Source organism: Crinia signifera, chromosome 1 (assembly GCF_055691185.1).
Source record: "Crinia signifera chromosome 1, ASM5569118v1, whole genome shotgun sequence".
In the NCBI taxonomy this organism is placed as follows: domain Eukaryota; kingdom Metazoa; phylum Chordata; class Amphibia; order Anura; family Myobatrachidae; genus Crinia; species Crinia signifera.
Genome location: NC_139217.1, coordinates 420,653,361 through 420,671,254, shown reverse-complemented (window position 1 = coordinate 420,671,254; position 17,894 = coordinate 420,653,361). Strand labels below are relative to the sequence as shown.

At 44.8% G+C, this 17,894-nt stretch overlaps 1 protein-coding gene across 6 annotated transcripts in view; it reads left to right on the top strand.

The window, feature by feature from the left end:
- Positions 1 to 17,894, top strand: part of RASGRF2 (Ras protein specific guanine nucleotide releasing factor 2) — a 240,845-nt gene that overhangs the window by 209,843 nt on the left and 13,108 nt on the right. For all 6 annotated transcript variants that reach the window (XR_014450522.1, XM_083151856.1, XM_083151855.1 and 3 more), the window contains 5 exons: positions 9,607 to 9,719; positions 11,079 to 11,139; positions 12,619 to 12,722; positions 13,844 to 13,928; positions 15,989 to 16,186. Coding sequence is in view for 5 of the 6 variants with exons in the window: in XM_083151856.1 (XP_083007982.1) it covers positions 9,607 to 9,719; positions 11,079 to 11,139; positions 12,619 to 12,722; positions 13,844 to 13,928; positions 15,989 to 16,186 (561 nt within the window). In the remaining variant the exon portion in view is untranslated. The remainder of the gene's footprint in view (positions 1 to 9,606; positions 9,720 to 11,078; positions 11,140 to 12,618; positions 12,723 to 13,843; positions 13,929 to 15,988; positions 16,187 to 17,894) is intronic.

The window sequence follows — 17,894 nt, the reverse complement described above, 5'->3', positions numbered from 1 at the left end:
CACATACATGCCATACTTTCCCAGTAATCACATACATGCCATACTATCCCAGTAATCACACAAATGTACTACTATCCCAGTAATCACACATATGTCACACTATCCCAGTAATCACACATATGTCACACTATCCCAGTAATCACACACGTCATACTATCCCAGTAATCACACACATGTCATACTATCCCAGTAATCACACACGTCATACTATCCCAGTAATCACATACATGCCATACTATCCCAGTAATCTCACACACATCATACTATCCCAGTAATCACACACATGCCATACTATCCCAGTAATCACATACATGCCATACTATCCCAGTAATCACACAAATGTACTACTATCCCAGTAATCACACACATGTCACACTATCCCAGTAATCACACACATGTCATACTATCCCAGTAATCACACACGTCATACTATCCCAGTAATCACATACATGCCATACTATCCCAGTAATCACACACACATCATACTATCCCAGTAATCACATACATGCCATACTATCCCAGTAATCACATACATGCCATACTATCCCAGTAATCACACAAATGTACTACTATCCCAGTAATCACACACATGTCACACTATCCCAGTAATCACACACGTCATACTATCCCAGTAATCACACACATGTCATACTATCCCAGTAATCACACACGTCATACTATCCCAGTAATCACACACACATCATACTATCCCAGTAATCACATACATGCCATACTATCCCAGTAATCACATACATGCCATACTATCCCAGTAATCACACAAATGTACTACTATCCCAGTAATCACACACATGTCACACTATCCCAGTAATCACACACGTCATACTATCCCAGTAATCACACACATGTCATACTATCCCAGTAATCACACACGTCATACTATCCCAGTAATCACACATGTCATACTATCCCAGTAATCACACACACGTCATACTATCCCAGTAATCACACACACGTCATACTATCCCAGTAATCACACACACGTCATACTATCCCAGTAATCACACACGTCATACTATCCCAGTAATCACACACATGTACTACTATCCCAGTAATCACATACATGCCATACTATCCCAGTAATCACACAAATGTACTACTATCCCAGTAATCACACACATGTCACACTATCCCAGTAATCACACACATGTCATACTATCCCAGTAATCACACACGTCATACTATCCCAGTAATCACATACATGCCATACTATCCCAGTAATCACACACACATCATACTATCCCAGTAATCACATACATGCCATACTATCCCAGTAATCACATACATGCCATACTATCCCAGTAATCACACAAATGTACTACTATCCCAGTAATCACACACATGTCACACTATCCCAGTAATCACACACGTCATACTATCCCAGTAATCACACACATGTCATACTATCCCAGTAATCACACACGTCATACTATCCCAGTAATCACACACACATCATACTATCCCAGTAATCACATACATGCCATACTATCCCAGTAATCACATACATGCCATACTATCCCAGTAATCACACAAATGTACTACTATCCCAGTAATCACACACATGTCACACTATCCCAGTAATCACACACGTCATACTATCCCAGTAATCACACACATGTCATACTATCCCAGTAATCACACACGTCATACTATCCCAGTAATCACACATGTCATACTATCCCAGTAATCACACACACGTCATACTATCCCAGTAATCACACACACGTCATACTATCCCAGTAATCACACACACGTCATACTATCCCAGTAATCACACACGTCATACTATCCCAGTAATCACACACCTGTACTACTATCCCAGTAATCACATACATGCCATACTATCCCAGTAATCACACAAATGTACTACTATCCCAGTAATCACACACATGTCACACTATCCCAGTAATCACACACGTCATACTATCCCAGTAATCACACACATGTCATACTATCCCAGTAATCACACACATGTCATACTATCCCAGTAATCACATACATGCCATACTATCCCAGTAATCACACACATGTCATACTATCCCAGTAATCACACACATGCCATACTATCCCAGTAATCACACACACGTCATACTATCCCAGTAATCACACACATGTACTACTATCCCAGTAGACACACAAATGTACTACTATCCCAGTAATCACACACATGTACTACTATCCCAGTAATCACACACATGTACTACTATTCCAGTAATCACACACATGTCATACTATCCCAGTAATCACACACATGCCATACTATCCCAGTAATCACACGCATGTACTACTATCCCAGTAATCACACACATGTACTACTATCCCAGTAATCACACACATGTCATACTATCCCAGTAAACACACACATGTCATACTATCCCAATAATCACACACATGTCATACTATCCCAGTAATCACACACATGTCATACTATCCCAATAATCACACACATGTCATACTATCCCAGTAATCACACGCGTCATACTATCCCAGTAATCACACACATGTCATACTATCCCAGTACTCACACACATGTCATACTATCCCAGTAATCACACACATGTACTACTATCCCAGTAATCACACAAATGTACTACTATCCCAGTAATCACACACATGTACTACTATCCCAGTAATCACACACATGTACTACTATCCCAGTAATCACATACATGCCATACTATCCCAGTAATCACACACATGTCATACTATCCCAGTAATCACATACATGCCATACTATCCCAGTAATCACACACATGTCATGCTATCCCAGTAATTACATACATGCCATACTATCCCAGTAATCACACACATGTACTACTATCCCAGTAATCACACACATGTCATACTATCCCAATAATCACACACATGCCATTCTATCCCAGTAATCACATACTGTACATGTCATACTATCCCAGTAATCACACACATGTCATACTATCCCAGTGATCACACACATTTACTACTATCCCAGTAATCACACACATGTCATACTATCCCAGTAATCACACACACATCATACTATCCCAGTAATCACACACATGTCATACTATCCCAATAATCACACACATGTCATACTATCCCAGTAATCACACACATGTCATACTATCTCAGTAATCACACACATGTCATACTATCCCAGTAATCACACACATGTCATACTATCCCAGTAATCACACACATGTACTACTATCCCAGTAATCACACACATGTCATACTATCCCAATAATCACACACATGCCATACTATCCCAGTAATCACACACATTTACTACTATCCCAGTAATCACACACATGTCATACTATCCCAATAATCACACACATGCCATACTATCCCAGTAATCACACACATCATACTATCCCAGTAATCACACACGTCATACTATCCCAATAATCACACACATGTCATACTATCCCAGTAATCACACACATGTCATACTATCCCAGTAATCACACACATGTCATACTATCCCAGTAATCACACACATGTCATACTATCCCAGTAATCACACACATGTACTACTATCCCAGTAATCACACACATGTCACACTATCCCAGTAATCACACACATGTCATACTATCCCAGTAATCACACACATGTACTACTATCCCAGTAATCACACACATGTCATACTATCCCAGTAATCACACACATGTACTACTATCCCAGTAATCACACACGTGTCATACTATCCCAATAATCATAGGCATGCGCAGGGGGTGTGTCTAGCACCACCTATTGACCTATTGGGCATGTCTAACACCACCCACTGGGGTGGTGTTAGACAGTAACATCTATTCGCAGACCAGGGGGATCAACCCACATCCTTCGATGGTCACCAACCATCGAAAGATGTGGAAGTTGCGCGCATATGTAAGGTTGCTCTGAGCATCCTTACATATGTGTGCACGCTGGGAAGCAAATGGGTGGGCAGCTGTCATCCAGTGATGTCAGCTACCCGCCCCTGCACCCGCCGCACAGCCTCATTAGCATGAGACGCCCAGCATTCTCATGGGAACGCCCATGGAATGCTGGGAGTTCCCATATGCTAATGGGGCCACTGTCCTGGGTTTGTGCACCTGGCGAACACCCTGCGTATGAACATGCGCAGAACAGAAATGCGCAGTAAAACAACTTAGATCCCCGTGCGAACGCAGCCTTGCTGTGAACAGACCTGAATAAGGTCTTCAGACATATCTGATACAGCACTATGGATGGTTATTATCTACGTTCACTACCGTAGATACACAAACATGTACACAGAACACCCATTAACCCAATAATCTAGCAATATATAAATACACATCAACTGTTAAAAAAAGAAACAAATGATCTTTGATTTATGCAAGCAATACCGTGGCAAAATACAAATAATAAAACACCAGGACACTATAACTGCCGTCATCCCACAGCTGCTGTGAAGTTGCATGTTGCCATTACCTCTGTTTAAATTGTGAGGGTTCAACTGATAGTGTTGTGTTATTTTAGACAGAGAGATACAGTCAGACTTTTATTTTGCCATCACAAAAAGGCCCTGATGTTATTGACTGGTGATCACTAAATAATAACTATAATGGGGCCACATCATTTGAATGTTTGGGCTCTTCCTTCTTTCAAATAAGGGTATATGTAATGGGGAAGATCCATGCCATCTGTGGACTTCTTAATGCTTACTGTAGGATATGCTCATTGGCTGGTGTGATCACACTTTGAAACTTAGTTTGAGGAGACACATTCAGATATGTACTGATGGCTTAATTGGATCCTGACAAAAAAATGAATCTTATTATTTAAGTATAAACATGTGCTTAGGGTAGACAATATAGGCCAATGGTACTTATATGCCATCAACGTCTAAGTTTCTTCCCTTGAGCCTCTAGGGGCTGAATTCAAGTAGCTGCAAAAAAATTACTTAGGGATAATTGATCTGCAGGGACTATTCAATTAGAGCCTTCAATTAGCCTGCAAGCTGCTGTTAATTGCAGATTTCTGTTTGAGTCTGAGGGAGGCGACGGCAGAAATCCACCTTAAATGGCCTGATATCAGGTGCTGCAAACCCGTTAATCCATAGCTCCGGGAACTTATCCTGGCTTTTATGGGTTAACTGGCGGTAACGGGTAATTTACCGCCCTGCCCATTAGAGCCTGAGCCTACCACCCCAATCCCAGCACAATAAATTACCACTGCTAATTGATTTCATCCCTAGATGTCAGATTGTGGGTGATTGAGCACTAATGGTTGAATGCTGGCACAAACGGTGATGTCATCGTGCATTTATGCAAGGATATCACTTCCTACCGCCTGCACTCTCATCTATTAGGCAGCATGGTGAATAGAATTCATATTTCTTACATCCTCATCAGTAATACGGAGGGTATGGGTAAAAACCGGACCCGGACAAGACCCAGGAATGCTTGTGTCCGGTCCGGGGGTGTCTTGTCTGGGGGGGGGGGGGGCTGCCTGTCACACCTGTCACCAGGGAGAAGAGGAGGGAGAGAATAAAGCCTCCCTTGTTCGGTCATGTAGCGAAAACCAGAACTTTCCGGACCACACGGGGAGGCTGTAATCTCTCCTTACTCATGTCCCTGGTGAAAGCTATCACAGACAGCCCCCCAGACAGCACACCACCGGACACAACACCCCCCCCCCCCCCCATCCCCCGGACGGGACACTACAAGCTCCGGAATGCAGAGTTTGATGTCCGCTCCAGCTAGGGTGACCAACTCATCCCTTTAATCCGGGACACATATTAATTACACAGGTTCTGTGGCTGGCTTTCTCCTGGTTTTAAACTGCCACAGAACCTGTGTAATTAATATGTGTCCCGGATTAAAGGGATGAGTTGGTCACCCTAGCTCCAGCATTCCGGGGTCTTGTCCAGGTCCGGTTTTTACTTGGTCCCTAATACGGAAGATTGTGATAAAGTGGAGGACAAATGCCACTTGTCCTTAGAACCGAATGGGTTTATTAAATGAAACAAACTTGTTTCCCAGCACAGCGATGAAATAATAAGGCACTGATTGGAGAGTGTTCACAATACACAGTGTGAGGCACGTCTGTACACAGAGTAAAGAGCCCATTCTATTAGTGATTGTACATTTTCCAAATAACAATGCAGATTTACAGCAATTCTGATGCTGTAGAATCATCAGCTTCCATTGTCTTTCTATTTGTGATGTCAGGATGAATTGTGCAGCTGTATGTTATTATTCTGAGGAGATCACATAAGGACACGTCTATTGTCCAACAGAAAGCGTCTAGTGACACAGCTGTTACTAATTAGACGATTCACAGCTAAGTTTTGTGTTCGTGTTTAGCTGGTGTCAAAAGGAGAATATCCACTCACCAGTTTTGCAGAAGAAGAATGCTTTGTAAATACTGTGCTTCATTCTGTATATACGTACTGTAAACAAGCTCCTTCCCAACCAGTCTGACGCTGTGGCACATTTCTTGGGATCCCCAATTATATTTTCTTTTCATGATGTTTGAATATTTTATCAAAGAAAACGAAAAAAACAGCTTTTGTACATGTTCTTAACTTTTTTCTTAAAGCAGGAGTGGGGAACCTTCGGCCCTCCAGCTGTTGATAAACGACACATCCCAGGATGCCCTGCTACAGTTTCGCTATTTGGACATACTAAAACTGTTGCAGGGCATGCTGGGATGTGCAGTTCAACAACATCTGGGGGGGCTGAAGGTTCCCCATCCCTGTCTTAAACACAAGCCCTCGTTACATCACTGGGGGTTCCTTCCATGAACATCTCACCATGTTTTCAGTATAGCCCTGGTACTTACATGCTGCAGGGACCTCTGCTGATCAATATCTGTGAGCAGAAGTAGTCCCAATATATGATACAGAATGGTTGTTCTCTCCTGGCAGAATTGTTCTCCCAATCATACACCAGTTGTCATTTAGAATCTGGCACTTGTATCCACCAGTGCACAATGTACAGGTTGTCCTGATGAGGTTCCTAATTAATAGTACTAGTGACAATTATGCAACGTGTAGTAGTTTGGTTACATACAGTAGGAGATCTGTCTTGACTCGTTACTACAATTACAATGTTGCTAAACCATGGAGAAACAGCTGCTTCCACATATATGTATGCTTGATGGATAGACCTCATAAACGGCTTGGTTGTTTGGAATCTCTAGTATAAGTTACTGTGTATTTATTATTTATCACAATTGTGTGTGAATTATGGATCTCTAGCATTCATTACACACATTGGGCCGAAAGTAAAAATATAGTTACTCATATGATTGTAATTATGCTTTCTGTGTTGTTGGTGCCATCTTGTGGATCATTTATAAACTACATTGATTATTCTCAAATATTTTACAAATGCCTCCATATTTAGATCTGGAGAAGTGGGACATCAAGCATCAGTTGGTTATAGTAGAGGAGTGTTCACATTCTACATGGAGATGAGACATACAGTAGTGAGTTCTAAATACATCCAACACACAGTTACTAATAGGCGTAGATCATGCAGGTATTGCAGGGCTGGTGTAAAGATTGTGATGTTGGTTATGGCACAAGCAAGTTTATATACCTCTTCTGAGAGAAGGAAGGAAAGTGTGTGTGTGGGATACGGTCATCGGGTCTACAGCAAGTTGGTCGACAATCATTAGGTCGACACCGGGATAGGTTGACATAGTTCTAGGTCGACATAGTTAAGGTCGACATGGGTCTAGGTCGATATGGGTTTCGGACAACAGGTCATTAGGTCAACATAAGCATTAGGTCGACAGTGTCAAAAGGTCGAAATGTGCCGACAGGCGGTATTTCATGCCCTACCATCCACTAGGGCGTGGTGGGAGAATAAAATAGTGTGCCGAGCGCAGCGAGGCACCATGCCCGAAGCATAGCGAGTGAAGCGTGGGGATGCAGTGCACTGGAAACTGTCCATGTCGACTGTGTTGACATTCGGGTCAAAAAACAGTGAAAAGCCCCATGTCGACCTAGAGACTGTTGACCTATTGACCTGTCGACCTAGAACCATGTCGACCTAGAACCATGTCGACTTTATCCCATGTCGACCTAAAAGTGTCGACCTAATGACCAACTTGCTGTAGACCAAACGATCCCAACCCGTGTGTGTGTGTGGGGGGGGTTTGAGGTAAGGTAAAAAGGGGGCAGGGCAGAAGGGAATGGGGTCTTGGCCTTACAAACTTGGCCTTGGTCTGTGGTCCCCATGGCGAGCAGGAGAATAGAAACCATCCTATTCAAAAGACTGGGCGGCCGCTGATTGGCTGAGTTCCCAGCCAATCAGCGCCCGCCAGTCTTTTGAATAGGATTTCTATCTATTCTCCCGCCGCGCCCCCGGTCTCTCTGCTCTGAGTCTGCACTGCGCCGCGGTCCCCGCTCCCTGCCTGCAGGTACATCTCGTGCCGCTCCCCAGACCACTCCCTGCTCCTGCCGCTCCCCGGACAGGTACCCACTGCCAGCCTGCTCCTGATGCTCCCCACTCCCAGCCTGCTCCTGCCACTCCCGCCCCCCCTCGGACCGGTCCCCACTCCCACGGACAGCTCCCCGGATTTTTACATGTGATAAATCGCATCTGATTTATCACATGTAAAAAATGGCACATCAAGTGCCACATCTTATCAAGCTCCCCCGGGGAGCTGCCGGGGAAGCTCAGGGGAAATCGGGGCTGACTTGTCCTTAGGACAAGTCGCCCTAGTGCATGGGTCCTCAAACTGCGGCCCTCCAGATGTTGTGAAACTACAAATCCCAGCATGCCTTGGCACAGTTTTAACACTCCCTTATAGCAAAACTGTGGCAAGGCATGCTGGGATTTGTAGTTTCACAACATCTGGAGGGCCGCAGTTTGAGGACCCATGCCCTAGTGTATGGGGGGCCTTAAGATGCAGCACTCTGATCGTGCAAATGCAAACAGGTCAGGTACAGGCACATCTTGCTTTTTTGAATTTCAATTAGAAAAAATGTAAATTGTACATGATCAGTATAATAAGACAACTATTATAATAATAATAAATACTTTATCATTTCAGTAACTTAGACTAAGATCCATTCCTGACAGTATGATTGCTACAATGGCATTGAGGGCATTCCAGAAAATGGGGTCATGTTGGCCCCATTGTTTGGGCCGCGTCCTTGGTTGCAGCCTCACTGGCCCCAAGGCCAGACGATAAACTTCTAACATCAATAGTTAGCCCAGAGTGCCCCATGCTGTAATACTTCTCCTCCTTTGCTTTATTTCCCCAAGGCCAATGCTGCAGCTACAGACCCAGCCGCGGCTGAGAGAAGCCGGCAGTGGGCATCTTCTTACTTAAAAAGCCTCCTGCGGCTTATGCAGACATTTGCTATGTAGAAAGAAACCACGTCTGCTCAGTTAGCATCCACCTCTGAATCAGGCCCATAAGTGATTAAACCAGATAAAGATTAGATCCAGCGCTGGCTTTCTTAATGATTATTGCCAGCACATCTACCAGCAGCCATGTTGAGGTTTGCAGGCTTGGCTCAGTAATACAAGGCAGAACTTGAGCGTTAATTACCAGACACCTGAATAACATGTTATACAAACAACAAATGTGTTTTGTTTACTGTGTTTTTCCCCTTAAAGGATTTTGAATTGTACCATGAGGTAAAAATGAATGTAGTGAACTTGTTGGAAGATGTGTTACGTGACCCTGATCTCCTACCCCAGGAAAGGAAAGCAGCCGGCAACATACTAAGGTACGGCATGATCAATGCAAAGTGACTAGGGGCCTAATACAGTACATGTTAATCATCGCAAGTGAAGCTGCCTCCCAGAAATCAATATAGAAGCCCATCGGAGCCATTGTATAGTACACAACAACTGTGTACACATTCGTAGCACTAGCGCAGTAACAAAGAGCTTTGGTTTCTCAAGCTTAGGAGAGCAGTGGTGAATAGATGGTGTGGACATGTGCACAGCGTCTATTTACAGGAGACAGAGGGTCTGGGGGCGTGGCCAGCAGCTTGCCCACACAATGATGGAAACAGGAGGCGTGGCTCACAATGGGTGCATTCCTGTGAAGCCACACCCCTTTTTGCCAAGGCCACACATCTTCCCTGCAGTGCGCAATGGCTTTGTCCAGTGGCCTGCTTTTTTGCTTTACTTACAGACATGATTTGGGCCCAGAATATGCACATTGATAGTAGACAAGAGCCCTCCTCTAATGTCTCAACTAAATAAACTGCTATCTAGTCATCACCACAGTCCCTGTACTGCTACAAGTGATAAAGGGGTTATGTCTCCTCCTTTTATCCTCCTCACTCACCAGTTACTGCTGAATCAGCAGCTGAGAGAAAGCGGCTGTGTGTATTGGTTATGACGGGGAGGTACAAATATCAAGCATAGTATTTTAGGACGAATATACCCCTGATACTATAAATGGTTCATTCATCATGTATCCTCCCCTTGTTGATTTGTATAGCTAGGAAATGCTTGGTGATTTGTCGTTTCTTCAGAACTATCATCATCATATAATTATCTCATATGTACCTTAGAGTACCTTTTCTTATACAATAAGGTGCTAATGCTCAGCAGCATCTTACAACTCAACATTTGCCTGGTCTACAAAACCCAGTGTGAACTAATGTGCACTCAATTTGTCAGACTTGAGCTTGAAGGGCCCACCCGGGGAATGCAGCAGTAGGGGCCCATGTTTAGGGGCATGGCCAGTCCACAGAAGGAGTGTGGCTGGCCACCATATTGGCTAACCATGAGAGAGTGCATGGACTGGGCCATACTATAAATACATACACTACTGTAGCTAGTGCATGCTTGGTCATGTTCCAGATTAATAACAGCAATGCACTGTATGCATGCGCAGTGCCTCCGATGCCGAGATGCTGCTGTAGGACTACGGAGGGGTTAGTATAGTATGGGTGCAGTGTGTGTGGAGTGGACCCCCCCCCCCCCCCCCCCCTGCACACTGCACCCATTATAGAGAAACCTATGGGATACAGGCTTTAGAGGTAAAACATACATTGGGTAAGCAATCTGTTTGATTTGTATATGTGCAAAATGTTTCATGTTAAATAAATACTGATTATCTGCTTTATCAGTGCCCTTTCCCAAGATGAACAAGATGACTGTCACTTGAATATGGAAGACATAATTGCCATGGTGAGTTCACTAATGCAGTTACGTGTACATATGTGTATGGTGGTCAAGGTGAAAGACTGCAATGCCAAACCACTGCTGCTCTTGTCAAGGAACAACTTTTTGAATCCATTGGGCAGATTTAGCCATTGCTGCTAGTCCAAGCAGTGACCTTTGTTGCCGTTGCCTGTGGTGAGGCAGTCACGGAGTCGTATTGTATGCTGTAGTGATGTGCTTTTATCTATATTGCATATGTATCATTCAGTATATCATTCATAGCAGTGGCAGACTAAAGCAATCGTGTTGGGGCAATTAGATGGCTACAACAGACAATACAATAGCTAATACAGTATTACAAGGACATTTATATACAGTACAATACAGAGAGCATTCCATGAGCATGCAGGGTACACATCATAACCCCATAATCTGGTGGTGACATATTGAGGAACCCAGATCTCTGGTGGTGGTAGATAGTTATTTCTATGTACTCCTGAGTGCTTTCCATAGTTTTGTGCTGGAATTTATCCTGTCCATTTGAGTACTCCCTGCACTCTGTGGTTGGAGGTACAATAGGATTATTGGTCACAGCATGCAGACACTGCTGGGACATTTGTTTCAAATGGATCTTGCATCCATTATGGGGATGATATAAGTGCTGATGCTAATGATGACATAAGAACAGTGGGCAAGATAGGCTAGCAGATGCAGTCATGTTTTCCAGTAAAACACTGTTGTATGCAAATATACAGACGACGTCACACACAAAATATAGGCAAGTCGCATATCATTTTAATCTTCAGAAGCCGCTTGTGCATCTCCTTTCTTGGAGACTGGTGCAGAAAATCATGAAGATATAAGGTCAGCTTGTTTATGCTAACATCACTCCACCCTTACCAGAGTTAACTCAAGGTCAAGATCAGCTTGTGGTCGCTATCTCTGTCTCTGCAAGGAGAAGGCGTTAAGTGATGGTGCACAAGTATCTGGGCAAAAGTGGTCCAGAAAAGGTGTTCAAGCCCCTAGCAACCGATCAGACGGTATTGTAGAGATACAAACTCGATGCATCGGTGACGTGACTGCTCCCCTGTAAAACGCTATTGTCTACAAATCAGTAGACATATGAAAAAGGGTACGAGTCAAATCACAAAAATCCACAATTATATTTATCTAAAGTGTGTATAAAACTGTATTACACTATTGTACCTTTTTTCTTCATTTTGGGTAACCAACTAAGAGGGAAAGGATTATACCTTTACCAGCGCTTAGGGGATACATTGGTAAATTCTTTCTATATTGTCCACTGTTTGGTGTGGGTAGGTGACCCTCACTTTCCTCTATATCCCTCAGCGAAGGTTTAGCGCAAAGGTCAATCCATAAATTCCATTTTGTGCACTGTATGTATGTATGTATGTATGTATGTATAGGCTTATACAGTATGTTACATATCCCTGCTGATGTTCAATGCCTGGTGTGTTACTAAATGTATCTGTTTTTGTTGTGCAGTCGGAGAGACCCCGATCGGAAGGGTTAGAAACATTGTCAGCAATGGAACTGGCAGAGCAAATCACTCTGTTGGATCACATTATCTTTAGGAGCATTCCATACCAGTAAGTCATTATTCCTATGTGCCGGACTCAGAGCATGAGAACTATGTATTCTGTATTGCAAGTCATTATGTCTATGTGCCGGACTCAGAGCATGAGAACTATGTATTCTGTATTGCAAGTCATTATGCCTATGTCCTGCACTCAGAGCACAATAATAGTGTATTCTGTATTGCAAGTCCTTATGTCTATGTGCCGCACTCATAGCACGATAATAGTGTATTCTGTATTACAAGTCATTGTGCCTATGTGCCGCACTCAGAGCACGAGAACTGTGTATTCCGTAATTACAAGCCATTATGCCTATGTGCTGGACTCAGAGCATGAGAACTGTGTATTCTGTATTACAAGTCATTATTCCCATGTGCTTGACTCAGTGCAAGAGTATAGTGTATTCTGTAAAACAAATCATTATGCCAATGTGCTAGACTCAGGGGGTTATTCTTGTTGACTCGCTCGGGCGCGAATACGCACCCTTGCGAGTCAACCAGAACACGCCCTGCGAATGGTGGTACGCCCACCCCCCCCCCCGCCCCCCCTTCGCATGCCGGGTACGGTCACCCGGCATCCAAATGGATGTTTTGCATTAACATCCATTCGCATGCCAGTGGAAACCTCCCCCATCTTTCGATGGTCGCCGACCATCGAATGATGATGAAGGCGCACGTATATGTAAGGGTACATATGCATGTAGATTTCTAGGGAATTGGTCGGGTAGCTGACATCTTGCACATACATCACGAACGCATTAGCATGTGTACGCCCAGCGGATTCATGGGAACGCCCAGGAAATGGGCGTTCGCATATGGTAATGGCCCAGGCCAGCTCCAAGTTTGCACGCTCCCAGCATATACACATGCACAGAACATCGGTTCCCCATGCGAATTCGTGCCTGACCGAACCAACCGGAGTAAGGGCCTCAGTGCACAAGAATAGTCTATTTCAAGTCATTATTTCTATGTCCAGACACAGAGCATGAGAATAGTGTATTCTACATTACACCTCATTATCCCCGTGTGCTACAGAGCATAAGAATAGTCTACTCTGTATTACAAGTCATTATTCTTATGTCCCAGGCTCAGAGCATGATAATAGTCTATTACAAGTCATTCTTTTGTTTTCAGAGAATTCCTTGGCCAAGGCTGGATGAAACCAGATAAAAGTGGGAGGACTCCCTATATTATGAAGACCAGCCAACACTTCAATAATGTGAGTATACATGTTGCATAGTAGATACTTAGGGGGGTATGCAATCCTCCGCCGACTGGGGAAAAAGCGGCGGGGCCCTATTCAATGCTGTCTTTACCGACAGCATTAAAAAGGGATCACGGCAGAACGAGCCTGACTTTGGAAGCGGTCGGGCCCATTCTGCCGATAATGGCCGTGGATTGTCGCAATCCCAGCCGCACATCAACAATCCGTCCATTTGAGCGGACACGCTCCTTTTCACATATTGGCAGGTGCGACATTGAATCCTGTCTGCCGATTTGCTGTCGGGCAAAACAAATACTGGCCGGGATCACGGCTGTCAGGACGGATCCGGGAGGCGACAGCCGAGATCCAGGATTGCATACCCCCTAAATGCAGAGGAAACTAAAGATGTAGGCTCAGGTAAAGCAGGGATATGTGTGAATAAATAAACTGGGATCAATCCAATTACATGCAGTTTGTATGATGAAACTTGCAAACATTGTGGCAATGTGGACACTAGAGATCCAATCAGAAAAGCCAATTAGCTGCAGCCGTGGTGAGATTGCATGACTTTTGTACAAAGAGGGTCATTCAGACCTGCTCCCGTGGCTGCGTATATTTGCTGCCTAGCGAGCAGGTAAGTGCCGCTCTGCCAAATGCACCCAACCCCGCCGCTGCCCAAATCCTGGCACTAAGATGCGAGCGGATATGTACGCTTACACATCTGCTCGCATGGGGCCGCACAGAGGAAAAATCATTTGATGGTTAATCACCATCAAATGTTTTTTCCGCTCTTCGCACAAAAAAGTAAGCCTGGACTACTTTTATGATGGCCGTTCTTGTACGGAATTGGAGCGGGAGCTGACGTCATGTGACGGGAGTGACTGCCGGGTGGCGCACTCTCACACTAGCCAGCGCTGGCACACACACACAGGCGGTGGCCGGCACGTGCACACGGGTACACACTGGTAATGTGCTGTGCAGGTCTGGGTGGGGCGATCGCTCACCAATGTATCCGTCCTTGGTCATGGGGGACCTGGCGTCCGGCAGTCACATGTTGGTAGGCGCAGCACCCCGTGCTTGTCCGCCTCTAGAAACGGTCCTGGATGTATGTAGATATACTGTATCTGTCATAATGATTTTCAGTACAATTTCGCCGGCTAAGGAGGATGTGCCCAAAAATGTCATCTAAAAAATCAGCAACTCCCCTAATTTGATTAACCACCAAAACAACAATGGGGCAGATGTATGGACTTGCATTATGGGGGAGAAGGGTATCAGCTCACCTTATGGCAGGGGACAGGACATGGATGCGCAAGTGTCTCCCACGCTTGCGCATCCATTGCTGATAATGGGGCGAGCGAGCGCCTCGACATGCGCTCGCCCAATTTTCTGTGCTTACTAAAGTTAAGAGATATAGGGCCTAATTCAGCAAGAGTTGTAATTTTGCAAATTTTTCGCAACATTTCAACCCCTGGCGGCAGTTTGGGCCACCCAGCACAGGGAAAGGTCCTTCCAGTAATGTAAACACTAAATTTAGTGTTCACAGTGCTATACAGCAAAGCGAACACACATTACTGGTAGCCCCCTGGCTGCACAGCTTAGCCACGAATCCAGGAGTAGGCCAGTTATTTTTTGAGTGGCAGCGGCTACGTATTATGTCATGCAGCCACCGTGCACCTTCCCCCCAAATGGTCCGGATACGCTACCGTTGTCTGGACTGCTCCCTGAAAATAGTCATTTGCTCCCCTGCTGCGGTTGGTCACTACCCCTTCTCTCCATGGACTGCAGTTCTTGCAATGCAAGTACATTTCTCAGCCTCGCAGATCTGCAAGAATCGTGATCCGCAATGTATGCAGATCTGCAGGGCTATCTGAATTAGCCCCATAGCACTTATGTGGACTATATCTTTTGCAATGGTTGGATATGATATGTCTATAGAATGTTGGCCTCCAAAACGGGGTGTGTGTGGACATTGCCAGTGAGGACATATATCAGGTGCTGAGGTTATGGAGATGCTATAATCTGCCCATGATGACTATTGTTGTTTTCTAACATTTCCCAAATTGCTTCTATAGATGAGTAACCTTGTTGCCTCAGAAATCATGAGTCATCCCGATGTTACCTCCCGAGCTTGCTCAATCGAGAAGTGGGTGGTGGTGGCTGATATCTGCCGCTGCATGCACAACTACAACGGGGTGCTGGAGATAACCTCAGCCTTGAACAGAAGTGCAATATACAGACTCAAAAAAACTTGGGCCAAAGTTTCAAAACAAGTAAGAAGCTACAGCTGTCAAAGGCTTATACATTATCCATGTACACGGCAGACGGACCCCTGTATTTTGGGGGTGTTCCCTCTGGAGAGGGCACAACTACACCTGACTAGATTGCTTAGAAAGTAAGCAAAGATCTCTCTGTGTGTCTGCCCCGAGAGATTAATTATCTCGTGCTAACTAAAGGGGTGTACACACGGAGCGATCCTTTGATAGTCAAATTTTTCTTAGAAGGTTAGCAAAGATCGCTGTGAAGGTTACACAAATCTCCCTATAATATCGCTTAGTAATAAAGAGTTGCCAGGCAAGAATATTTTGACTAGATCGCTAGCTGTCTGGTCATAATCGCTGGTATTCACTGCTGAGGGAGATATTCACTAGGCGATCTGCAATGAATACCAACCAAGTATGTTAATTCTAGTATAGTCAAAATCGCCCATAGACAAAATCACTTAAAGTCACTCATTAGCAAAAATCGCTCCATGTGTACACCCCTTAAGTCAGTGCATGCAGTCAAAATCTATTCAGATCGCTTAGCAAGTGACTGCAAATCTCTCTGTGTGTACAGAATGAGAGATAGTGATCGAGATCTCTCATTCTCAACCACTGCCCGGACTTTTTTTGCTTAGCAAAATCTCTTAGCACAAATCTCTGCATGTGTATGTGCTCCCCATGGGAGATCTGGACACCAGGAAATCACCTACCCTAAATAGCTTAGCAAAATTGCTTAGCACACATCTCTACGTGTGTATGCCCTACAGTTATGGTGTGTACACATGGTGAGATTCCTTCGATTGCTATGCAATCTTTGCTAACTCCTGTGCTATTTACAAACAATTCATGCTGTCTACATTCGATTTGCACTATATAGTCATTGCTGCACTGTCTGTTTGGCTTTTCGATTTCAGTTGAAGGGGAGCGCGCATTGGGATCAAACCGGGATAGAAAGCTTAAAAACATGTTCTAACTCCATTCAATCCCGATTTTATTTTGACTATATACTGTAGTCTAAATCGAATGTGAAATTGTACCGTGTGTACACAGCAATACACTCTGATACTTCAATTTATTTTTTTTATTTGTGTGGTGCCCTGGGGTGGTTTGAATGGGGTGGTTTGGGGATGCTCTGCGCCCCAGAGGTGAACCCTTATATTGTTATGGAACTGTCTGACGAGGTTATCTTGATGAGCGGTGGGCAGGCTCATATTAATGGCCAATATTATGCCAAAAACCTCATATATTATATAAACAGATGGGGCAGGCTACATCCTTGCTGGCGGATCGCCAGAATGTCCCCGCTGGCGATCCGCCAGCAGCCTCGCCATCCATCATACTGAGACGCGCGTGCGTCGCGCACGCGCGTCTCCGTCGCCAGCTCGACAGAAACCCTGTCCGTCTCTGCCTCAGGGAGACGGACAGGGTTAGGGGAGGTTAGGGGGGGTGCGGGCAGGCGGCGGGGACCCCGGGTTACCGCCGACAAGCCGGCGGGGACCCGGGGGAGCGTATGGAAGCGCCGTCGGAAGGGGACGCGCGCGCCTCTCGTGCGCGCGCGTCCCCTTCTCGCCATCGATATGGCGCTGGCGGGGGATGGCGGCTGGTGTCGCCAGCGCCATCCCCTGCCAGGATGGGAAATGCTCCGTCTGTATAATAAATACAAATTTCAACAGTGTACGGTGCACCTGCTATAATCTCTCTCTCTCTCTTTGTTATT